The sequence below is a fragment of the Abramis brama genome, assembly GCF_963993115.1.
Source record: "Abramis brama genome assembly, chromosome: 7".
NCBI classification, from domain to species: domain Eukaryota; kingdom Metazoa; phylum Chordata; class Actinopteri; order Cypriniformes; family Leuciscidae; genus Abramis; species Abramis brama.
Window position 1 is genome coordinate 14182258 of NC_139969.1, and position 26788 is coordinate 14209045.

At 37.8% G+C, this 26788-nt stretch overlaps 1 protein-coding gene across 1 annotated transcript; it reads left to right on the forward strand.

The window, feature by feature from the left end:
• Positions 1–1379: 1379 nt before the first annotated feature.
• Positions 1380–26263, forward strand: gng7 (guanine nucleotide binding protein (G protein), gamma 7). Its single transcript, XM_084120144.1, has 4 exons — positions 1380–1820; positions 5249–5310; positions 22234–22355; positions 23226–26263. Exons 3-4 carry the CDS (start codon positions 22275–22277, stop codon positions 23349–23351), a joined length of 207 nt encoding a protein of 68 aa, XP_083976270.1. The 5' UTR covers positions 1380–1820; positions 5249–5310; positions 22234–22274; the 3' UTR covers positions 23352–26263.
• Positions 26264–26788: the final 525 nt, after the last annotated feature.

Genomic DNA, 26788 nt, shown 5'->3' on the forward strand with positions numbered 1-26788 from the left:
CTTACTCTGATCAAGTGCATGCCAAATTTGCCTGGAGGTGCAGATCCACCTACAGTAGCCTATCTAACACATAGGGCTTACTCAAGGAAGCAGAACACATCCCACTGAAGCCTGCATTTGCAGTTGTGTACGCAACAATAATACCAATGGAATAGCAATTTGCAAGGGAACTCTGAGAGTTTTTTTTAAAGGGATAGTTTACCAAAAATGAACATTTTGTCATCATTTATTCAGCCTCATGTCATTCCAAATCCAAATTACTTACTTTTCTGTGGAACATTCAAAATAACATATTTTGAGAAATGTGTCAGTGTTTTTGTCCATACAATGGTCGTCAAGTGGTAACTAAAACGGTTTGGTTACCTACATTCTTCAAAATATCTTCTTTTATTCCACAGAAGAAAGAAAGTCATAGAGGTTTGGAGTGAAATGAGGGTGAGTAAATTAATTTACAATTTTGGGTGAACTATCTCTTTAAGTGCTACTATGCCACCAAGTGCTATTTTTTTTCTCTGTTTATGTCACTAAACTTACTATCCAATAGTATCATTTTCAATTTTACAAGTAACTAGAAAGACAACCAACTAATTAGCCTTCTAGTAGGCTACTTATTCCAATAGCAACATTTCTGATATAGGCCTATATGGCAAGATGGAATAGAAATATCAACTATTAAATAAATGCTATCAACTGAACAGTTACAAGTAGTACTGAAAATAGGTACCAGCAATGATTGAATTCAATACACATTCAAACAGTTTTGAAAACAAACAATGGAATAATGACTAGTTGCTAATGAACTGCTAGTAGGCTATCTAATATATACTGGCTTAGCTAACAGATGCTATATTTTTGGAATAAAATTGTGTAGCTCAAATTGCTATTACAAACATGTAATCTATAGTTAGGCTTACTAGTGAAATTAAAAAAGGATAGTAGCAACAATTTGATTACTCCCTACTAGTATTTAAAAAAAACATTTTTAAAAACAAGTAGCCTAGGCTACTATATCATAAACTGACCACAGTTAGTTCTAAGGAATAAATGTTATTTGTATGTTTTTTTAGAACAGCAATGAAAGTGGCAGCTACAACACAAGAAGGAAAGAAAAGGGAAAATAGGAGTATATAACTTGTAAAAAATAAATCAAATATCAAAGAAAAAGATAAAGGATTTGCATATTTTGATAATTGTTAAAGACATCTTAAGTAAATAGGTAATAATAAAAAATAGTCAGCAAGCAGAAAATACAATAATCTGCGTTAATGTTAATAAAAATTGAACAAGAAGATTAATGAAATATATATCGTCGTTCTTCTTCCATGTGTGAACAGAGTTTGTACACTAGCGCCCTCTTGGGCCAGTAGGCGTTACTGCATACTGCGGTGGAAGACGGGATCGAGTTCGGTGCGCCCAAATGTGTAGGCTAACGAAGACTGGGTCGATGAACCGCTGCGTAAAGTGCACTTCTTAAACCGCTCGGCAGCTCAAAACCCCCAAAAATCCCATCGAGCAGCGAAACAGTTCACCGACGGACGCAACCAAACCCGTAGGCACCCGATGAGGGTGGAGAGGGCAGAGCTGGCGAAACTGATTGGTTTTCGATTTTAACGAAGAGCCGCCTTATTTGACTCAGAACCGACTCAGGTTTTTCCCAGGAGAGAAAAGCAAGTTTGTGTGCGAGAACGCTGTCACCGGTGGTGGGGGGACTGACTGGGTGGACACTGGTGCACGGAGGGGGTGGTGTTTGTTTGGAAGGGGGGGTAACAATCTGCGCGAACCTGGCCCTTTAAATTACCTCCACAATCACTGTAGACGAGGTGAGTATACAACAAGCTCTTATTTTCTTCCTTGCTTCCTTCCTTCAGGTTTGTAATCGAGCATCCGTTTGCTTTGCCTAAACGCCTGTGTTTTTCAACGCGTTTGCGTTATAGGCAGGGCGCGCGGCGCGGCGCTCCACTCCACCGGTGTCACGAATCCGAAACCGCTTGAATTTTCTGAGCGTTGTCCGGTGGGGTGGGGAGTGGGCTTCGCATCAATAATATTTAGTAGACTGTGCATTTTATATGTCTAGTTTAAAAAACGCGAGGGCAAGATTGGCATTTGGGTGTTTGCGTGAATCAATCTTTGCGCTCTGGCTCAAACTAAAGCTTAACAGGCGAGAAGAAGCTTTCCTGCGCCTCCTGTCAACACCTTTACGTCTTACATATTCTCTAATTCTGTGGCAGATATATGCAGCGCCGGGTCATTATAGGTTTGTACATTGATTGTATACATCGTTTGAAGGAGTCTTCAGAGCTATAGGCAAGGAGGCGTACATTCTGTACCGTTTGTCAAAATGCCCGCATTGTCTTTCCATCAGTGTGAGCAAGGCCTACCAACAGCAGCAACAGAGCTCTGGAGCAAAATGCTGTGCGTTGTGGCAGAAATGCAACTGCCTGCACTTTTGCATCGTTTTGGGCTGATTTAATGTGACGATGTCATGATAAAATATTGGCTGAATGCAGTTACTGTTCTGTAAAAACCCAGAAACAGCCGAGCAGCACCAGTAACAGCTCCACAGGCCTGCTTTTCCTTATTTTCATGCTGTAGTTCACTTATAAGGTTGTGCATAATTTAATTGGCTTATGCGTTTTCTTTCTATAGCACTTTTCACCAAACATCTCGTTCATAGTAGCTGTACAGAATATCATCTAGTGAACCCACTGTGGCAAGGGAACAAAAAACTCCATAAGATGTTTAGGTGAACGGGGAGGTTGGACCTTGAGAAGAACCAGACTCAGCTGGGGGAGCCCATCCTCCTCTAGCAAGGCTATTACAATATATGTGCATATGACAAATATGATTTAGTTACATAGTGGTTATGGTTATTACTAGTCATGTTTAATCACATTTAGATAACTTAAAGATAATGAATAATTGATAGGCAGTGGTCAGAGAAGCATGTCTAATAATAAAATATAATATAAAGCAATAACTAGGTTCCCCCCCAAACCGAAAGGGCAAGTCGATTCAACAGATTAAGTTTGATTTGCTCTGGTCAATGGAATGCATTACATTTGCAGAGCTGATGTATCGCTCCTGTATGCCTGTTATAGAAAGTGACCTCATGGTGAGCCATTATCACAATTTTGGCAATATTACCATACTGAGCCACAGAATTCACAGTGTGCTAGTACACAGTGCACTTGGCCTGGTTAGATTCACTACAAAGTCCAGTCTGCCATGTCTTATCAATGTATCTAATGCTGTATACTCTCCTGACAGATGCTAAATGTATTTCAGGGCGGTTATATGTCACATTGTCTAAGTGCAGGTGCAAGTACCACCTCCCCCTCCTTTGTATGTACAAAACATAATAATATAAAGGCACATGCCCGTATTGGTTTTGTTTTCATTCGAAACTCATGCTTTGTAAAAGAACGGTTATTTGATCTGATAAAGTTTCTGATAATGTGCAGAATGTGTTTATGTACTGTATGTCTATGTATATCTCAGTATATACAGTATATACACATTATCAGAAAAAAAATTGTGTAGTGTATATGAAGAGTTCAGATGCAAAAGCCTCTAAGTGCCATCTGAAATTTTCTTCTAGAATGATCATTTTTATCAAGCTCCTATATTTAAGTTCAGTAATTTCACTTAAATGGCAATGAAAATTACGTATTAATTGTCATTTAAGTGAAATTACTGAACTTAAATATACGAGCTTGATAAAAATGATCATTCTAGAAGAAAATTTCAGATGGCACTTAGAGGCTTTTGCATCTGAACTCTATATATATTGATTGTATTACCAAACATACAAAGTCTTTAAAATCAATTAGCTCAAGCTAATCAGATGGCTTGAAGCGACCTATATTTTCCCAGTATGAAGTCTTCCAGGGACATGAATATAGTTACAGCTGGACCTGCTACTGTGCACTAATTACAGAACCGGCTCACTCACTTATTCCACAGGAACCCTAATTAAAACATACATTTCTTTTAAACAGTAGATATATTTTCTGTGTACAGTAACAGATGGTTAGTGAAATGCAGTAGGTTCATCAACTGGTCCAGCCACTTTGTTTTGCTTGGCTAGGATCATACTCAGAGCTCTATTGAATGAGATGAGATTAATAATTCATAGGTTTTGATTTTGCCGCTTCACATCTCTCTCTGTCTCTTTCTACTCTGGTTTGCCTGGTTGGAAATATTTGTTTTGACAACATGAATAATGGTTATAGCTGGAACGCACATTATTTCACCATCTCGTGTACAACTTTGAAACTGTATGATGAAAGTGCGGCCAGTTATGATTAGACTATAAATATGTTGGGTTAATTTATTTTTAATGCAGTATTGCATATTCATAGGATTGATTTATTGTAAAATGTTTAACTATTAATACAAAAGTCCCTTAGACTAGTACATACTTTTTAGTGTGGAATAGGATTGATTGATTGATTTATTTTTGGTCATAATGCCATAATGATATAATTTAAGTCAATGATATTCAAACTTAATAGTTGCAAAGAACAAGAGGATTATAAAGTAAAGGTTTTCACAGTTATGATACTGTGTTAGCCAAGGTGTACCAGCACAGTCAGTAACCCATTTGAAAATAAGGGTAGAATTTACAGTATGTTTACACTTGCTTAGATAAAGCCTGTCTGAGCATGTTTCTGTGTCATGATTAGAGAGGGATAAAACAAAACCTTACAGACGGTGGTGGGGCAGATTAATTCTGCATAGCTACTAAAAGCAGACTAAAATTTCAATAATTCTGCTAATTCTGACCTAATCTGTATTATATAAATTATATTAGTGGCCTTGCATCAGGACACTGCCCTCTAGTGAATCAAATAGATTTTTTTAACATATCAAATATTTATTTTTAACATATTAATGTTAAAGTGTTTAATATGTGTTTAATAATAAAACACTTAAAGTGTTTATTAATTATGATATTATATTTTTTTAAATACGTTTTTTTGCTATGGTTGTGTGTGTGTACGTGTTGATGTGTTGTTTGTGATGTGCTTTTTTTTATTATTATTATTATTTTTTTGTTCCTTATGTTTTAATTGCAATATATCAGTTGTAGCAATACCTACTTTTATTCACAGATCAAATGTTAATATGGAGTAAGATTATGTAGGGAGGGACCACTCAAATAGATGGTCAAATGGGTAAATAACATGTTACATGAATATATTCTGGTTCCAATAAATGATATGTGTATTGTGTTTGTGTTTTCTAGACAAGCAAACTTACCTGCAAGTACCTGAGCCAGCTTTGGTCTACAGCCTCTCCATCATCCAGGTTAGACAAATTCCAAATAAAAGTTATACTGATCTAACGAAGAATGTAGATAAAGGTTATGTTTGTACTTAGTTGACAGGGAATTGTATATATTGGCATACAGGAAATCTGATGCAGCTTGACCACATGTAACAATGTAACAATATTTAACTGATTCATGCATATACTCTCTGTAGCCTACAATGAGCTGTGTCCATAGCAACCACCCAGTCCACAGTTCAGTTTTGATAATAGAGATAGATGAGGCAGCATTGTGGTTCAGTGCTGATATATAGACAGTTCATGTGTACATGCTTCTAAATTGCATATTGCTTGTCATTGACATGTTGTTTGCACATCTGATAAAAGATAGGAATTTGGTTTTTAATGTATGATTTTTTTTTTTTTTTAAATCAAACAATGAAAGGAGAGCTACAATAATTTTAAATTTGCATTATGTTAACCATACATTTATGTATAGCTACAAGTTTTTGTTTGTAGAATCAGGGTACGTTTACACGGCAATGATGTACTAAAAACAGAAAGTTTTTCATGTAAAGACGTCACTGTTGTCAAAACGATCCCCATTCACATCGATCCACAAAAATGACAAAAAATGCTGTATTATTCATGCCATGCCAGTAGATGGCGATGTCACTTGGTAAAGAAAAACTACGCGGCTATATAGAGTGAAGGTGTAATACGCATGAGCATTTTGTAGTTTACACAGAGATGATAATCATTTTCAAAAACTTGTGTTTTCAGGCCCCCAAAATGCCATTGTCGTGTAAATGTACAGCCAAAACGCTTAAAAAGTTTCAGTGTCGTGTAAATGCCTCCTCAGAATTATTTTAATGCTATCATGCACATTAACGATTACCAGTCACCGGTTTTCCTTAGGTTTATTTGTTTTGGAATAACGAAATAGGCCATTAAACAAACCACTGTAGGAGGTAGTTGTTTCTAAAATAGACTTAGAAACAACGGACATTGTGTATACTTGATTCTGTGACGCTTGTAGTTTGGTTGGCTTGGTTTGTTTGGTCTGGACCAAAAAAACCCAAAACATTTAGTCCTGGTCCGCTTAGCGTTCAGATCGCCATTTTTATCGGCAAACCTAAAGGCATAGGGATACGGTCACAACCTGATTGGTCGGCTTTTATGACGTATTGCCTATTGGGAGACAGAACTTACCAAACATCCAAAACCATGCTGTGTGCTGGGCTGAATGTGCTTGTTGTATGTGCATAGTCCACATAAGATGGTATTTTGACCAGCTGAGAACTCGTGAAGAGTTTATAAAATGTATGTAGAAGTCGTCATAGTTGGGTAAACAGTATAGCGGTGAATGAGAGACTACATTAAATATATTTTTGTGTTCTAATTTGCTCAAATAGCAAAAGAAAAACTCCACAATAGTGTTTTCACAACTTTCAAAAATATAGGGAGAAAATAGAGAGAGATTGATAACGGCAGTTAGAAGAGAGAAAAACCCTATTCGCACGGGATTAGTATTACCTGGTGACCTCTAGTAATTTGTAATAATTGCGGAGGTTGTCTGTGATCTTAATCCCGTGCGAATCGGCCATGTCTGTAATTTGTAGAGTAAAAATTCCCCCGCAAATGACCTACCATATTTCGCCGAACACCGAGGTCCTGTGATAATATTAGTCCTGTGCGAATCAGCATCTCTGTGATTTGGCGGGGTCGTATATCATTTTTAAAGGTTTTTGTTTCCTGTGCGCTTTTTTATCCATCTTTCGCGAATAATGGAGGCTGCGTTGGAGTGTTTTGATAGTATTTTGGGTGCTGGTTCATATCGCTATACACCATTCATATACACGCAAAAACAATTTTTGTCATATAAATGGCACGAGAAATTTGTGGTATAGATACGCACTTTCATGAGATCGGGCTGGATAAGTCCGTAAAATCAAGTAAAAATCACAGGCTTCGTTTATCCCGTGCGAATGCACCACACGAAAATCAGATCTGGGTGGGTAATTTCTAAATCACACGTGGTCCCAGATAATACTAATCCAGTGCGAATAGGGCAAAAGATAGCAACTTTACACAGTCTCTGTATTAGAAACACCTACACAGCAGCAGCATTAATTAGTTTCTTGTAATTTGATGCAAAGGTAATATAATACAAAGTATAGTGTTACAAATGCACATACATTTAAAAAAATAAAATCTTTGCAGGATTTACGTTGCCGATGACAGTTAAAACGCTTTACCACATTCTGTGAAAAGGGTCCATAGATATATACATAGATGCCTCATTAGTGGCTATTTCTATGGGCTGCGATACGTAAGCTTTCCGCCAGTTTTATTTAAATTAGAAATCTTTTCTAACAATATAAATCTTTACTATCACTTTGTATCAATTTATCTCATCTTTGCTGAATAAAAGTATTAATTTCTTTCAAAAAAGAAAAAAGAAAAAAATTTGACTGACCCCAAACTTTTGAAGGGTAAGTGTATATTGTTACAAAAGATTTCTATTTTAAATAAATGCTGTTCTTTTTTAACTTTTTCTCCATCAAAGAATGTTTCCAACATTGATGATAAATCAGCATATTAGAAGGATTTCTGAGGGATCATGTGATAATGAAGACTGGAGTAATGGCTGATGAAAATTCAGCTTTGCATCACAGAAATAAATTATATTTTAGAGTATTCTAAAATAGAAAACCATTATTTTAAATTGTAATAATATTTCACAATATTACTGTTCTTTCTGTATTTTTGATCAAATAAATGCAGTCTTGATGAGCATAAGAGACTTCTTTCAAAAACATAAAAAATAGGAATTTTTCCAAACTTTTGACCTGTACTGTATATATAATTTGGTCCTATCTTGAAAATCTTTACAATAAATTTGCAGTTGTAAATTCACAGTTAACAAACATTTTTTGGAATATGCTAATATTATATAAATACCATCCACAGAGTTCAGTAGTCAAGGATAAAGAGTGCCACATATATACTACACCACAGAGTGGCAGTATAGGACTTCACTGCAGAGGCTCTGCTTTTGTTTTCCACTGTGATTCCATCTCTAGTTACGTCCTGTTCGGTCTAGACGGGACAAAACCCCTGACCAGATTCCTGCTGTCTTGCGTCAGCTGACTGACTCACAGACTGTGGGGGGAAAGTATGGGGTCCCGTTTGGAAAAAAACATGCTTCAGGGAAAACACCTTCTGAGACTTCAGTCTGAATTTTACACAAACACGGCGTCTGGTTTTTTCTAGAGATGATTTTTTTTAGGCAGACAGGAAATACACTGTAGGGACTGTGGTCATTTCTGTTTTTGCCATCCGGTGACTAGACGTCTGTCAGTGACTGATAGACTGTCGGTCAGGCTCAAGTCATGCATTTCTTGCACTGACTTACAGACTAAACAATGAGCTATTGAAAAATTCCATATGTAACATGGAACATAGCAACTCTCCAGCTAGCATGTGATATAATACATGCAGTAAATTCAATTCTAGCTTTTCAGAATGCTGAAAATATGAGAAAGGGCAGTGCTGAAAATAGCTGGAGCCTGTGATAGATTTTGTAATGTTTTTCAAGGTTGTTATTCAACAGATGGATGTGGTGAATACCCCACACTTAAGTCCTTTACTTTGTCTGTGTTGTGAAAGAGCTGAGCGTGTTATGAAAGGCTTGGCGAGAGAAACAGTTCAAAAAGTGCTGGGTCATGATGACTGTGATATTTATGTAGTGAGCTTTCAAAATATGAGTCAGCACCTCAGCTTTTTTTCTCTCCCCGTTTCCAGCAGAGTGGATGAAAAACTTTGACTAACAGGCATGCATGTCATTTCATATTCCTCAGGTACATGCCATGTGCCGGTAATTGTTGCATAAAGAGTCGGTTGTGGATCTCCTGGGATTTCACTCAACTCGTAACAGCTTATATCACATCCCTGAAGAAGCCTCACATGGCAGGGTTATGTAGCATGTTTTATAGTGTGCTATATAATAGGTTTGCATCTAAGACAAAGAGTGGCATGCCAAGTGCTGGAGATGCAAGCATCTTATCCAAGCAGCTCATCCAAAGATAATGACTAATATGTGTGATTTGGACTCTGCAGCATTAAGAGTCGGTTGTTATGTTCACCACTGCCTCTTCACAATCTCCTCGGCATTTAGTAATCCCTATTCAGCTCGACAGTTGGCCGCATTCCTGCTGCTCTGTACTCGCTTTCATTTTTGTCGTTGAAAAGGGAATGTGAGTAACGGTTGCTGATGCACTCCCTCCTCCTGCCTCTCATACTGTGCTCACATACTCCCCAGCATATAGATCAGTCTCCCACTCTCACCTACATGTGCGGCCCACTCTAGCTCATGCATCGCATACTACATGCGCACTACCGCCTCCATCACTCCCCCTCCTTCTATATGGTGTTTTATTTAATGCTGTTTTAGTTGGCAAAATGCGTTGCTATGCACATTTGCAGGGATCTCATAGTTGCGTTATTAACAGTAAGACTAATGTAACATTACTTTTAAGTCACATTTAGTAAAAATAAGCTTCATAAAAATATAATAATAATGATAAACATTATGCATTATCCTATTTAAGTGTAATTAATTATTATCATAAAGCATTCATTGTTGGAATAGTTAAAAACATGAATGTGCAGTAGCAGTATGCTAGTACTTCCATAAAGTGTTACAGCAAGTAATTGAATATTTCCTGTCATAACTTGCCCCAGGCTCTGTTTGCATTGCAAAAATTCATTTGCATGGAAGGTTTCATCCATGTCTGTGCTACGCTTCTGGTTAGAGGAAAGACGCATAGTTTGAATAGTTTTAAGTTCCAGTGAACTACTGAAGTGCTGCAGGAATGCCGCTCTCATTTGTAGCGTTCCTCTTACTTTTGTTCATTCTTTCTTTGTAAAACTAAAGCTTAGCCAGTTGTTAGTTTTTGTTTGATTTGGTTTGCACCCCGAAAGGAATTGTCCAGGAGGTGCATTATATGTTCAGAGTTGATTATTACAGTAGAAACATAACAAACTGTTTTTATCCTATTATTCTCTCCATGTTCTAGCTGATTTGATAGCATAATCAGTGTTTTAAATGTCTTATCTGGTGTAATAGCTTTAAGCTACTGTCTGTCCTGCTTTCTAATCCTTTATGTAAGGCTTCTGCAGCATCATTGAACTCAAAGTTCATAAGCATTCATGTTGCTATCTGTTACCTTTCCGAGTAAGCCAGCTGTATAATGCGCAAGTCAGCTGATATCCAAATATAGGAACACAGGCTGTTTGTTAGTGTTTCACTGTTCATGTGAATTCCGAACTGTTTTGCATTGTGGCTGCATGTTACGAGAATGGGAAATGTTCAAAATTGCTTACCATCATATACTGTAACTCATTCTGCATTATGTTTACTGTATTCATAGAATGCCTGGGTTATATAATACATGCCAAAATGTGCATACAACCCATACAATTCTGTATCCCACAATGCAATGTGCTTGACTCGACCTTCCACTGCTAGTGTAGCAAAGCGAAAGGGATGTCAGCTGTTATTAATGTATTAATATATGTTTTCTTTCTCATTATTGGATCAGGCTGCATTGAGTTCAGACATTTGGAGACAACAAAGGGGAAAATGCATAAAATATTATTAGTGTTAAGTATTATTAATAATTAATCTTACTTTTATTGTAAATGGTATTAATACATTTCAATTAATGTATTATAATAATATAATATTAAAATGTTGTTTTATTTATTCTTATTATCTACATTAAAATAACAAGTAATACATAGCATAATTTATTGTATTAGGTATATTAATATATGAATTATTATAAAATATTTATTGTTGGATACGGCTTCATGTGCTATTTCATACAAAAAGCAGGATACAGTATGTACAGTAAACAGTATCTGTCCAGCACAGATGAACCTCTGACAGCAAAGCTCAGGTTACTCTTGCAGTGTCTTTCAGGGAAATTTCCTCAGCCGGTTAAAATCAGTTGTGAATTTGTAATTGAGGTTAAAAGTGATCATAGATGCCCTTATGAATAGTTAACAGACATGCAAACTTTCTCACATTTGAGGCGTTTAAAAATGAGACGGGTGTGCCGAGGCTAGTTATGCAGCGGGAGATATTGCGGTGACTAACCCGTGACCATTGGACCACGAGACTCAACTTTGACCCAAGTCCGACACAAGTTGACCCTTCCCTTGACTAGACGAGGGAATCCTGGCTGAGTGCGCACAGTCACGGGTACGGGGTGCTGCAGCTGACACCTGGGTGTTTTGCCACCAACACACTTTTCAGTCCCACGGCCAAACACTTGAAACAACAAACTCTCTTGTATGGCTCTCTTATATGAAATTACTAATCATACTCCTTTTCTTTTCAGCACAGCACCTTTAAAGGCTGGGCAGATATGTTGGTGAGGTGATAAATCCAGTTTTCCTCTCGTACTTACGCAAGTAGGTTAAGCTCCCAGAGCATGACTGACCTAATTTAAGGGCATTTCCACGTTCTGTACATGTTGAAGATTTCAGGGAAGAGGTGTGGCTTCCCAACACTGAGTCCTGTCCTGCAAGCCAGGGCCAAAGGTTTAGCACTCATGCATAAATGCTCAGGGGAAAACAGTTTTCATGGGTATCAGTTTGATCTGGGGCTGCATGATTGATATGTATTTTTTTTCTCCTTGATATGTTCTTTATTGCATTAATGCATTAATTAAAATTTAAATATTTGAGTGATATTTGAATAATTTTGTATTTAATTAAAATATTTTAGCAATATATTTAATAATTTACTAGTATTTTAGTATTACATTTAATTTAGTATTCATATATTTCAATTTAAATTGAAAGAATACTTTGATAAAAAATGATGATTCTATAATTTAATTTATTTCTGAATTATTTCATTGCTGTTTTCATGATCACTTTTATCATTGTCATTTTTATCGTTAATTGTGCAGCCCTAGTTTGATCACTGCAAAATGCAAGAGAAAGGACATTTAATTTAAGATAGAATAGGTCAGTATCATGCATTTGAGAAAAACAAAACAGCATTGTTGGTACTTGACCAGGCCTTTACATGTAGTTCTGCAATAAAGGAAGAGGCTCAAAGACGGTTCAGGTCAAGGAAATGTGTTGCATAATGTGGACTTTTTTTTAAACATTTACTGGAAGAGTTTTTTTCTGACTGCCTTCAACAACAAAAATACTTCACACCTAGTCACCTGTCCTGATAACATATCTAATTGGATCAACCTTGCACTGCAGCCTTTCCACTTAGGTCTTTTGCGTGTAAACAGTCCTGATTCCCTGTGCTCTACCACATGCACCCGCCTGTTTGGATAGAGAAGTCAGTTACACCCTTTGCACTGAGGGTGGCTTGTTTGGGAAAGCAGGAGTGAGGTTTGACACCTGTGCAGCTGATATCTGCAACAGCCCTTCTCAGCGGGAGTCCGATGGGGACCAGGTCAGAACTCCTCTGCCATGCATGTGAACCGCCTGCTTTACGCAGTTTCACGACAGAGGTGTGAAGCGGCCTGCCGTATATCTCCCTAACGCCCTGCTGTTTTAGGTAGCGACAGACGCAGAGAGCGACCCTAGACCGACTCTAAACATTCCGTCTCATTCTCTCTCTCCCCCCTGGTCACCATTTATAAAACTGTGTGACATTAGTGAATGGTCACTTTATTAAAGCTGCCTCCATTCCTGCCGTAGTAATTATCAAGATTTGTCTCCATTACAAGTCATGTGCAATTGATTCCATGTGCTTCAGTTAGGAAACGTCTGTCGTACAATAATGACTTGTTCTACCTAAGCGAAGGCATTTGAATCATTTTGTGACTTCTACTCGACTACATGCAGATAAATCAGTTACTCTGGAATGGGAACTGTGCTGTTTGTTGGTTTATGTACATATGCGTGAGATATAACTTAATAGAAAAGTCTAGGTTAATGACAGTAATTTTTAATAAGCTTGCACCGCTATTTTTGACGTGATTTGTTTAACTGGAGTCGCCATAAGCATCGCTAGCATTTAGAAGACACCATTAAACAAATATTATGGAAATTATTCTTCCTTTATGTTGATTGTGCAATAATTTTAGCATTCAATATGAAGATACATTTGCATAGTCTGTGCACATCAGTGTTACTTTAGTATTATTTATAATACAATTCTAATTTTTAGTTTGTTTTAGTAATTTTGCAGTATGCTTGTAATTTTTATTAGTTATTACTATTATATGTTAGTTATTAAATATTTATTTTTATTTCAGTTTTAGTAATTTTGGTACTTAAACTTCAACTTATTTATTTTTCATTTAATATTTACTTTTTTATTTCAGCTTTATTTCAGTTAATGAAAACAATGTTTAATAGTTTTATTTAACTCTTTTAACGTCAATGGCAGGGAAATAGTTAACAATAACATCACTGGTGTACATAAAACCATGGGGTTTATTATTTATTTTATTATTTTATTATCGATTCACATCCGTGTATAAAAAAATGTAATCTTAAAAATATATATCTTTAGACCCTCAGTTTGTCTGTTCAGTTGTAGTTTGTGGGTTCTCCTGGCATTGGATTAGCCTGAACTGTTTGTAAATTATGTAATCATCACTAAGTCATCATATGTGTTTAAAAATCACAAATCACCTGTGCATATTTACAATAGGAGAATGCTTTCCTTGAGTGGCTTCATTGCAGCTTTTCATTGCAACGCGTGGGTCAAGCTGCAATAAAGCACTAAGAGTTTATTAGTTTGTTGTCTATGACCATGTCATAGTCATTAAAGAGGTCTATATTTATATTTGAAGAAGCAATGGAGAACATTAGCAGAAACACGTGTTGAACCATGCTAATGCCTCTCTTGTTTGTATACATAGAGCTCGCAGGAGATGCGTGCAATGTGCGTCATGGAGAGCAGATTCAAGTAAAGGAGTGCAGCGGTCAGCGGGGGAGGGTGTCAGCAGAACTTTGGCACTTGTGAGATGTCACAGAGGTCATCACAAAGGTCATCTAGTGTTGTGTTTGGAGAGATAGACGGGCTCTGTGGCACTGCAGAACAGCGCGGTCACTTCCTGTAGTTATAATATCAGATTAAAGAGAAAGAGGAAGGGTTTCCCAGAAAGACTGCAAGACTCTGGATCAAAGATGAAACTGGCCTTTCTTGTAGCCTTGGACAGTTTGCATAGTCATAAATTATACTAAGCCTTTTGCAGGTGTTGTGCACAGGGGCGCTGTAACGGGGTTAGGACGATTCCAGGTAGTTATTGGACATATATTTCATTGTGCATACTTAAAAAAAATAATTTATATTCTTTTATATTTTTAACATTTTGTCAGAACCTCTACTAAATTACTAGGGGTTTTTTTGTTGTTGAAAAAAATTAAATCATGATTCTCAATTTATCCAGAATCGTGCAGCTTTAATGCATTTTCATTCTGTACATTAAAAATGTTGTGATGTGTAAATTAACTTAAAATTGTTTAAAACTATTGATTTTTGGCTTACCAGCATCTGACAAAACTTTAATACCGTCGTAGACTAAAGCAAAATCTGTGTCCTATCTACATTTGGGTGATGGGTTGATGTCATTCCTTTGAAGTCGGCATGAACCGGAAATTGCGATCATCTTTTCTTCCGAGTTATCCGAGTGAAATGGCATCTTAAAAACACAGAAATGTTGGGCAGGACCTTATTTTTTCCATCGGGAATTGATTGGATCATTGGATTGTTGTTGTTTGCTAATTGCTGCTGGAGGGGAGGGATTATTGTCCCGCCCCCATGAAGAGATTGTGAAGGGAAAGTGAAGTTGATCTTTTTGTTAAAAGATTGATAGGGCACATGAATTAAAAAAATGATGCGCACAGTTTAATTATGCTAAACACTACAATATTCCGTAAAAAATACGAATTTTCAATTTTGATTTCATGGTGACTTAAGTTATCTGTGTTCCCAACAGTGCTGTAGTTTTATCAGAGGGTAAAAGAGGAAAGACATTCTCAGTGCTCTTGCGTCACAGGCTGCCTTGACCACAAATGTCTCGCGTCATCTCAAATATCTGCTAACCTCCACGCATGTACATTCCCACAAGGACAGACCCAACCACACTGTCCCATCTAAGTCTCTTTCAGTCCAAACACAGTGTCTCCGTAGCTGGCACAGCTCTGAAAGACATTGAGGAGAACGTGGCTAATATTTCCTCCACATGTCATCCTTATCCACAGCTCAAAATGATACATGTGTCATATTTGCTCAACATGTTGCAGACTTTCCAGCGTAAACGGCTGCTCACTTCAAGGAGCTGGAAAACAGACAGAATGCTATATTTGGTAATGGGAACATTGACTCAGAATCCCCCAGATAAGAGCCAATCGTACTTACTGTAAGCTGTGTTGCACCCCCTAGGAGTTCCCCATTTCCGTCTATTCATCTTCCTTTGCCCTTATAAGGACGCGGACTGGGGGAGGAAGTCTTAGTCACTTTCTCTGTTCTGCCCTGTATGCTTGTTTACTGTCTGATTACAATGGTTAATTACTATGCACCTGGCTCTGATTCCAACCTCAAAGGCCTTGTTTGTGTCCAGTGTGCACACACATCATGCTAGAACCCCATGTTTGCATGAGCGACCCTGTGAGTAAACCAAGTGTCCCGCTTCTAGAGTCACTCAATCACAAAGAATCTGACCGCATAACATTCTCCTGGAGGTCAGTGAATCATAAAAAGGCTGTTATGATTTGTGCCATCTCGTAAATACACAATTCTCAGAATAGGAAGTGTATTTTTTTTGGTTCCACTGCAGATGTTTATCAGCTCATGCACCTTCCTGAGTCACGCAGAGTTTTTCACGTTTCTAGATCCGGTTTTGGTGCAACCTAATATTTCGTCATTGCAGAAAATGTGTTTATGCTTCAGTTTCTTTCCATGGTTTACTGAAAAAATATGTCACCTATGAAGTAGATGCAGAGAGTACATGGCTCTCCCACACACGCTTTTTGTGTTTTGAATAGATGCACTTCCTGACCTCATCCTCCTGTCACCTGCATTCCAGGTTTTGTAGGGGCAAGGTTATCGTTCATTTTTCTTCCTGCTCAGTTTTAACCTCAACCTCACTTTGGCGAGTTGTCATAATAGGGGCCTCCTCCCAAGGCACTAGAGAAACATGTTTCTGTGCTTTTCTGGCATTAACTGCCTGTTTTTCCAGACACAGAGCATTGTGCATATTCATTTGCATTTGGCCTCTAAATAATTTTTTGTGTGTATGTGTAATAAATTTCCTCTTCTTGTTGAATTTTGATAAATTAAATCCATTAAAAAAGACATTTATTTTGCTCCATCTCTCTATACACCAATGGACCTACAAATGATGTTTTAAAGTATGTTCACTATTGCACGTTGCATTAGTATCCCATTAAGAGTATTTATGGCTTACACGTGTTGTGAAAACTGGATTTGTGGTCACAATAGCTTCTTGTAACGTTCAACACAAATTGCATGGGACCGCATTCCTACAATTCCTCTGAACGTTTAAACAAATGCTTAAGAAATTTCTTACCAACCATTTTTCACTGTATGACCATTTAAAGTTATTATCATAAAGTGCCTTGACTTGAGCATTTTCAAATCTCTCTTTTGTTTGCCTTTTTGTTAAACAAGTTTTGAACAGGGTGGTGTAGGTACCACGGAGTGATGCACACACCGGCAATGCCAGCTCCACCTGTCTGATCAAACATTTCAGTGGGGTGTTGGAGAAGTTGCACCGGTCCCTGACCTCAAGAATTCAACATAGTCATAATTTTAATTCATTTGTAAGCTCCTTATATTGATGCTTGGAAACTTTTTATAAACAAAAGGCCACTGAGAACAGTTCCATAATGCTCATTTTTACAGCATCAGGTCTTTGTATTTTTGCATGCCCCATGCGTCTGCCAGAACTGTATCAGTAATTGTTCTGCAGGGAACACGTTGTATAAGCCTGTCCAAACAATTTCCACCCACTTCAGTCATTTGTACCTCTGTCTATTTTTCTGTCTGCCTGGTCATGAGTCTGTCTGCCTTCGGTGTCTCTACAGATCCGTCCCCATTGGTCACACCCAGACACACAGGCACAAGCACACGAATGTTCTGTGACCCCTCTGTGCACATATACATGCTGACGTGAGCAAACACTCCCTCACTTGATCTCAGCTGGGAGATGAGAAATCCCATTCATTTCCTCTCGTTTTCCATCCTTTCCCCTCATTTCCCTCCCCTTCAAGTGTGCTGCTATGCTGGGAAGTCCTGTAAGCTGAGGAAAACACTTCTGGCATTTCTGTTGGCTGCTGATCAAGCTGTATGTGTTTTCGGTTTCTGATTCTTGTAAGAAGCTTTGCAGCAGCTGACTGAGCCTGTCAGATTCGGCGAAGGGTGTGGAACGCAACAGTCATTTGGAGTCAATTGTAGCACTGCTACATTGTGAACTTGCCATGAACTCCCTGCTCTTATATAGTGTGCATAAAATATAGTGTAATTTTAACTCCACTATTGTCACCAAACAGAACTGCATAAAGAATAAATGTTTTTGAACAGGTTTTTATAGGTTTATACTATCCCTGTAGAGGGCTGGACAATAAGGACTGTCTATGCCCTATGCCCTGTGGCCAGCGTCGACATTTGAAAGAACTGTCACTTGCCCGATCTGTAAACAGTTGAGAAATAATATGCACGTGTAACAGTATATTGGATCTGTGGAGCTCTTAAAGTGACAGCAGCCTAATAAACCTGCTGATGTCTTTGTCTGGTTGTGCCAATATGGCACAGTATGACAAACAGCAGGGTTTTGATGCTGCCACTTTGGCTTACGGATAATAGGGATGTGCAAAACTTCATATTTTCAACATTGACTACTAGTTGGTGGTTAGCCTGCTTTTTGTCCATGTTAGCATTGAGGCAAATCAGTTTGCTAGTGTTGACAGAAAACTGACCAAAAAATATTGATGACTCATCCTGTACTACACAGATTTTAGATTTTCTGATTTCTGGAGGATCTCTTGACACTTTTTAATCATTATATATATATATTGATATATATATAATTATTTTCTTTTTTTCAAATAAATGCAGCCTTGGTGAGTATAAGGGAGAAAAAAACCTGCACTGACCCCAAACTTTTGCACAGTATGTTAAACATCAGCTTTAGTTCACGAATGGCCATAGTGTTTACTGCTGCTCACGGAAAAGATGATGAATTTGATTGCATTTTTGTTCTAAGCTATTTTAAGTATTATTATAACTCCTTGTTTAAGTACATAAACTGGTATTAGCAATGATGTAGCAGCTGTTATTTGCAAATGCTTAAGTAATGAGCAGGCACAAATTCCAGTGGCCTGAATAATCCCCCAGGCTCAAATTTTCTTTTGGTTGTCGGTATGAGGCATCTTTCCCCGCCAGACTCGAAGGGCCGTTGGTCAGGTTTTGTTGACGACCAGAACACTCTCTTTTCTTCTGTCTCCCCCCTCTTTTCCTCCCTCACTCTCCTTGTTTAGAACAGTCATATACGGTATTCCCGCCGAGCACTCAAAGAGCGGCGGGAATGTAGGAAGCATCTGGAGCCTGGTGAGATTACTGAGAGAGCCGGCACGTTGCCACCAGGTGTCCGTTAGAGGCAAGGGCTTTTTGATTTAATACTACCGCTCGATTTGAAAGCTGGCGGGAACTGCCCCCTCACTTTGAACTCAAGAAAAACGTCTGCCTGCAAAGCCGCACATTTCAGAACAGACTGTGACCAAACAGAATGATGCATACTTCAGATTCTCACTTGACCACTGTTTACATGCTGCATCCTTGATTTATCAGTGCGTTTTGTTTTTTAGATGCTTCAGGGACATTTCAAATGGGTTAGAAGCATGCATCATTTTTTTGGTATGGTCTGTAAGTGAATTCATTTTGTTAACATTAGCTAATGCGTTCATGAACAATAAACAATGAATTTAAAAATGCATTAGTGTATATATAGAAATGAACATTTACCTAGATTAATAAATGATGTAAAAGTGTTGTTCAGTGTTAGTTAACTAATTTCAATTCATTAAAACGTGTCTATTCACTGAATACATTTTTATTGTTGAAAATGCAACACCTCAGTGTGGCTGAAAATGGAGCATAGGGACTCAAGGGTGGGGTGCAGTTTTCCAGTGCCCCTTCCTCCTCTTCCTCACTGGATCAGAATTCCACAGAGTGGAGAAAGAGACGCCTGTTTTGGAGACTCTCCACAGTTATGCGAAAGAGCATGGTTTGATTGCACGTGAGCCTAATTTCAGCTCAGAGAGAGAGAGAGAGAAAGAGCAGTGTGTGTGTGTAAGTCGTGGATAAGGTGAGTGACTCTGAGGAGAAAATAAAGATCCATAGGGAGTTCAGCACACTCAGTGGTGCCTTGTGACACGGTCTAAACCTCTTTGATTTAACCCACTTTTTGTAGAGTAAGTGTGTTGTGAAATGCCAATAAATGCAAATCTGTGACCACACATTGGCAACCCTTTACGAAAAAGTAGTACACTTTAGCATACTTTTAAAAAGAGTACTTATTCTGGAAATAATCTGAATGTTATAATCTGAATAAGTCTCATCTGAATGTTAATGCAATTAAATGAAAATATATTAAAGTTTATATTTATATTAAATGCAAATAGAGTGCTTTTTTAAAACCACAAGTCTATTTGTATTTGCAATATTTCATTACCCACTGCAGTGCTTCAATATGTTAATCAGAATAAGTGTACTTTAAGGCATAACAAAATATTATTGTACTAAAATGTACTTTTATAATTTTGTAAGTGACATTATTAAAAAGTGCACTTTTTAAAAGTTGTGGTAATAATCAGACCTGAAAGTGTACTCTCTTTAAGGACACTTAAGTGGTATTTATTTCATTAATATTAGATTATATGCAATTTTCAGAAATGTATACTTTGAAGAACACTACAAGTGCACATTAAATACAATTAAGCACAGTTCATTTTCACAAGGGTAGTCCAACTGAAATCACAGCAGTTTTTTGTCAGTTTTTAGATCTAGATGCAATGCGATTGCACGTCGGACATGTATTTCATCCTTCAAATATATGATTACACATTGCGTCATGTATACTCGGACAGTAAGATGAAGACTCTACATTGACTACGCAAAAACTAGCTGTAGCTTGATAAGAGCTGAAAATGTAAACATGCATACATAATGTGAAAGTATAATGCATGCATCTGTGTAGATTCATAATTTCTAGCACATTTCTAGTTGCCAACTACAAAAACAGTTGCAGTCATAGTCAATTTGAAATTTGTAGTAGCATATTAAAATCAAATAACCAAGTATTTAGTTGCAACATTCTTATTTATATCCATACTAAAGCAAATTTGTCAATGTAAAACTTTTCAGTAGATAAGATTCAATCCCAGCAGCCTACATGGAGCCTACTTGGTACACACTATGGCTCTGTGTATCCAAAGCTTGTGCCTTTTAGCAGTTTTCCTGTGAGGGTTTTCTTTTTTAAAAAGGAAGACGTGGTTGGAAAAAAATTGTTATGAGTCCTGTATGTTTGAATGAATATGCCAATGTATTCTAGAGTGCTGCAATTATGTATGCAGGGCCGCTGTGCATATTTCCTGGAATGCAGCGCACGCACGGAGCCGTGAAAGAGACTGTGTTTGCTGTGAGAAGACAAAGCCCAGGCACTAAGCAACATGTGTTTAGAACTACGGCCCCTTCTAGGAACGTCTTGGAATGCCAGGGGTGCAGCGCTGGTTTGGGAGCGCGTGCATGGAGCAAAGGGAGGGGGTCGTATAAGGAGTGTGTTTGTCTCCAGAAAGAACCAAACCTTTCACTGCCTCCAGAGTTTCCTCTGTTTCTGCGGTTACTTTGATAGTCACCTCTCTGTGGGTGTGCTGATACTAAAACGTACTCGATGGTGCTAAGTGGTTCTTAAAATGACCTTTTGGAGGATGTAGCTGTATGAAAAGCTTGTATTTAGCAAATCGCATGACATGAGAAACAGTTTATGCTTTAAAGGGTTTGGGATCATTTAGTCATGTTGTTCCAAACCTGCATGACTTTCTTTCTTCTGTGGAACACAAAATACGATTTTTTTCCTCTCTCCATACAGTAGAAGTCAATGGGGTCCAATGTTGTTTTGGATCCCATTGAAAACCAGTTGGAAACTGTTTTTATCCCTTTTTATTTTAAGGGTGTGCGTTCATCTTTCCTCGTGCATTTAGTTTTCAGAATGTTTGGTCCTAAAATAAGGAGGGAGAAGATAAGCTGGTGTGCTTGGCCTCAGAGGACAGCCGCACCTGTTTTCAGTTGTACCGTTAGTCTGATTGATGGGCCCACTGAACTGGGTGGTCTGGACAATTGTTTCTAGGTAGTTGTGTGGTCGGAGCTGTCTGACAAATATCTTGATTTACATATAATTTATGTAGGTGAACTATTCTAGAGGCTTGACTTTCTCAAGTTACAAGATATGATTGTAACTTCAAGGGATGGTTCACCCAAAAATAAAAATTCTGTTTACTCACCCACATAATGAAAGTCAGTGTGGTTCAAAACAACATTGAACCCCATTGACTTTCATTGTATGGACAAAAAAATTACATATGATGACATCATCTTTTGTGTTCTGCAAAATACATTATAGTTTGGAACAACAAGGGCGAGTAAATGATGACCGTTTTTAATTTTAGGTGAGCTATCCCTTTAATTATTACACTTTTATTTGTACTCCCTGGTGTCCCTGCATGCCATTTCTAGGTTTTGTTAATGTCTTCTAAAAGTATGTAGTGAGTTTGAAAGCACCTCAAAGAGCATTTTATCTAATTTATTACATAGATTGTCCATAGGTCATACTGTATGTGCTTTGAATTCTTCTTCCATTTGAATATTGTTTCATCTTTGTTTTCTTGTAGAATTTTCTCATTTTACTCGGCACGATAACCGATGGCAGAGAATGTCGACGACTAATAACATAGCCCAGGCCAGGAAGTTGGTGGAGCAGCTGAGGATCGAGGCAGGCTTCGAACGTATTAAGGTACACAAGGTTTCATTATTCTGTGAAACATGTTTGCTTTCAACCAATAGCAATAGCTTTTTCGCTTTTTATTGATGCATTGGAGGTGTGACATACTGTAGTGGTTACTGCCTTGAACTGTGGTGTTCAAATGCCTCTCTTACGGTATAAGAGAGCAGCTGTGGATGCTAGAAATTCACCATATAAAATGCTGTGACAATGTATTTGATATTATGGGATGCCTGTGTTTTTACAGCTTATAACTGTGTAGTGATGTAAGGGTAATATAACTGTCACCTTACTGAAATATGCTTTTTATATTAGGGTTAAAAGCAACATGATGAATCAGAGTTTATCATAAGTGGCCTGTCCATAACACATGAGCAATACTCACGTATAGACGTGCACAGGCTCATACACACAAATACAAAATTCCACAAGGGTGTTGACAAATATGAAACTAAATAATGCAATAAACAGCAAAAAATGGAACACAAAAAACATAATGTACATTACTGATGATACAAATAATAAGAAAAAATATGTGTAGTAATGCAGGGACTTTTAGGAGTGTCCTTTTACTGGTTTTCACCATAAATGATATGGCGATACTTCCTAAAACCATAAATCTGACACATGAGAGATTAAACCATTGACAACTTTTCACTGTATATGGTAACCAGATAACAGGTATTTACTACAGCATTTTTAAAAGTATTTTTCTGTTAAAATAACAAGAAATCCTCCCCTTCCTCCCCAGTCATTTTTCTATTCTTTTCAAAGTAAAAGTGGCAAAAATAAAATTGGAAGAAAGATTTTTTTTATCACTTGCACTCAGATTTTCTCTCTGTATCATCACCATCTCTTCCTCTTCCTCTCTCTCTCTCTCAGGTGTCTAAGGCTGCTGCAGACCTCATGAGTTACTGTGAGCAACATGCCCGCAGCGACCCTCTGCTGGTGGGGGTTCCCACCTCAGAGAATCCTTTCAAAGACAAGAAGCCTTGCATCATTCTATAGCTACTCTGTCTAGCCCAGCTATCCCAGTCCCACTTTAACCGATGCCCATCCCCAGTCAATGGGCAATTCAGTCCAACACTTCTTTTTACCTGGTATTCTCCAGAAAATAAACGCCACACTCTCTCGGTAAAAACAAAAAGGGGCAATATCTGTATTACCTAGCGTCATGTAGCCCGGCGTTGAGTGAATCTAGATGAATGAATCTGCACAGCACGCCTGTTTACATTCATGCATATAGACGCACTTAACTGGAGGTGGCAGATTTGGGAATTTCTAAACTGTTTTAAAAGATTACTCAGAGACTGAGAGATACTCCAGCATGTTTTTCAGTGCAGCGGCTGACCTTGTTACCATAGGTGATGGAGGAGAGTAGAGGAAGACAGTCATGGTTATGCTGACTGACTAGCTGGCTAGCCCAGTCACACTGTGGTAAACGGTTGATTCGTATTAACCCTGCATTGTTACGTCGAATCTGCAAGCTAAAGGTTCATTTTAGATTTGTATGGCCAAAATTGAATCCAGGTATGCTTACCTTTATCAAAACAGCACATTTCATGTTTTACAAAGGGATTCAAGACATTAACCAGAGTTGCCAATATTTTTACCTTTTTTTTTTTTTTTTTTCTCAGTCCGTTTGTGAGCTGTTGCTTCTTTTTTTTTTTAATTAAAACTCATTAGGCTTAATGCTTTGGTTTTTTTCTAATGTTTATACTATATTTCAGAATTCTCAAACACTAAGTTATAAAGGAATGATTTTATATAATGGAGAAAATATATTTACCTAATACTATCCTTCCCAGCCCTCTCTTAAAGTGCAGTTCTGTATAAAAATTGCGCCCTGTTATTTGAAATATTAATGTGATGCAACATTTGCGGTGGTCAAATTTATTGAAAGCTGAAGGCCAAAATTTGGTGTCAAATAATAATACATATTTACAATCCTAATAGAAGAGGCTTGGAAATGCCTTATAAAATTTAGTAATTTTAAAGTCAAAGCCCCTGCAAAGGCCATTTTTGTTTTTCTCTGAAACCAAACTTGATTGTAAAATCCATACAGAAGGAAAAAAAAAATGTATAAACTTTCTTTTGGATATCTTCAGAGGTGTTAACTTTGAGAATAGCTGTTTGGATTTGTTTGTTCCAATTTCTTCTTTCTATGGAAACATGGAATCTGGTCATTGAGTATGAAACTGTACAGTGTTTGATAACTAAAGCTCATTCTTTCTTTTTTTTTGTGGATGTTTTATCTTTTTGTAATCTTTGTGTAATATTTCCGTTTCTTCAATCATTCATATATAACCATTGAGTTAGTCCTCTTTCAGGCGAGGCAAAAGACACGAGCGAAGGATTTGATGGACTTGTGATAGTAAATGGGTTACCTGCTCCCTGTGAGGGAATGTGGAACAGATTGTTGACACAATGCCCACACAAGGTGCTTAAGGCTTTGTTCGAGGCTCGTTTCATGAGGTGGTCCGTGTTGCTAAGTCTATCTTAAGGGCAATATGTTCAGTGTTATGCAACAGGCCCTCGGTTTGGCTCGGCCTGAGCAGTCACATGCAAAAGATGAGTGGCAAGGTCAACCCACAACTCTAATTGTCCAATGTGCACTCAGCACATGATGCTCGCAGGCATCTGACAGTCTTTGGGCCACCGAGAGTGACGTTTTTGCATGTGACATGATCCCCAAACAGTCACTCACAGTATTCAGATAAGTGCTAAAAACAGAATTCCCCCACTGTCCCGTTTCGTATGCTGGAAAATAACAACATAGTGCAGGAAAAAGGGTCTCGTTGTGAGACAGAGGGGGTTTGTGCTCCCTGCGGTCCACGGGATGCTATCGTCAGCTCCTGTATTAAGAATGACTAAGGCGTGGGAAGGTCACGAGATGCTATGTGTCATCCAGCAGGTCAGCGGACAACAGAATTGCTCAGTGGATAGAGCTGCTCCAGCGACATCACTTCCTGTCAATCCAAAACGGAGCAGTGTAGTGGCTTTTTGCAGTTCAAAATAACTTGAAAGAGATGGGTACTTCAGGAGAAAAAGCACTGTATCATATAATGAAGGATTATAATTGAATCACTTCAAGTGTTATATTAGAAAGTCCCTGACTTTTCATTGCTAACCATGTTATCGCAAAGGAAGAGCCATTTTGAAGTCCGCTTTAGGAACAAACCTTTCAGGCCAAGTATGAAGTGCTCAAACGTGCTGTAAAAGTGTGACGTTTTTTGAACAGCCGCCAAAACTCGCTGTGCCACATTCGATGGTATTACACTGGAGCAAACACTGTGAAAGTCAGCTAAGCTAAGTTAGCTTGTTAGAACTGAGTTCTCCACCCTCTTGTCCCAGTGTCGGGATGCACTGTGCTCCAAAGTATAGCGCTGACCTTAAGTACGCTAACAACTCCCCGCACTTAGGTTTATTAAGACCCCGCAATCATTTAGCTGAGAAAACGTCTTGCTACGATGCGAGACCCGTTGTTTGCGAGCGCTAGGACAAGTGAGCGTTGCGCGCAGCGAGAACACTTAAGGTGCTGAGAAGGCCGTGATACCTTAACCTCAATTCCTCGTCCCCTAACGTTGTTAGACTTCACACACCATCAAGCTCTTTCATGACCATGAGAGGTGAGATTTAGGCTTTGTGTGGGTAATATCTGTAGCTGAGTCCTTAGCCAGTAGATTTCAATCTCAGCCTGTCCCATTACTTTGTGTTGTTTTTTTTTTCCTGTGTATGCATATGTATCTTTCTGCCTTGATTATGAAGAAATATATCTATTTTTTGTAATTGTTCTTCTCTGATGTGCCATAAATCATGTTTTCTTGCACAATGTTAATATTTTGTGGATATTGCTGTTTAAAAATGATGATATCGGAAAAAGTAGATGAAATAAAATAAAGACAAAATGTTACACTGCATTGATGCGGATCTGTTTATTAAACATGCTTGACTGATTTGTTCTAAGCAAATGGTGTCACACAAACGATTATCTGACCTAAGTGTGGTAAGGTACAATTTATGAAAACAGATGAACTTTTTTATTTATGAAATATGTTGTTCAAATATTTTTTGTCCCATTTGTATTAATCCTGAAATGACCAATTTTCTTTGCAAAAGTAATGATTGTTTTCAAACAGATTTCCCAAACACGCCACCAGATATCTATCTATCTATCTATCTATCTATCTATCTATCTATCTATCTATCTATCTATCTATCTATCTATCTATCTATCTATCTATCTATCTATCTATCTATCTATCTATCTATCTATCTATCTATCTATCTATCTATCTATCTATCCGTATAGCTATCCATCTATCTATCTATCTATCTATCTATCTATCTATCTATCTATCTATCTATCTATCTATCTATCTATCTATCTATCTATCTATCTATCATCTATCTATCTATCTATCTATCCATCCGTCTTTCCATCA

Excerpts from the sequence above, each read along its gene's own strand:
- gng7 (XM_084120144.1), top strand. The coding sequence starts at position 22,275 with ATGTCGACGACTAATAACATAGCCCAGGCCAGGAAGTTGGTGGAGCAG. Across the intron at positions 22,356-23,225 it reads CAGGCTTCGAACGTATTAAG|GTGTCTAAGGCTGCTGCAGA; the intron begins GTACACAAGGTT and ends TCTCTCTCTCAG.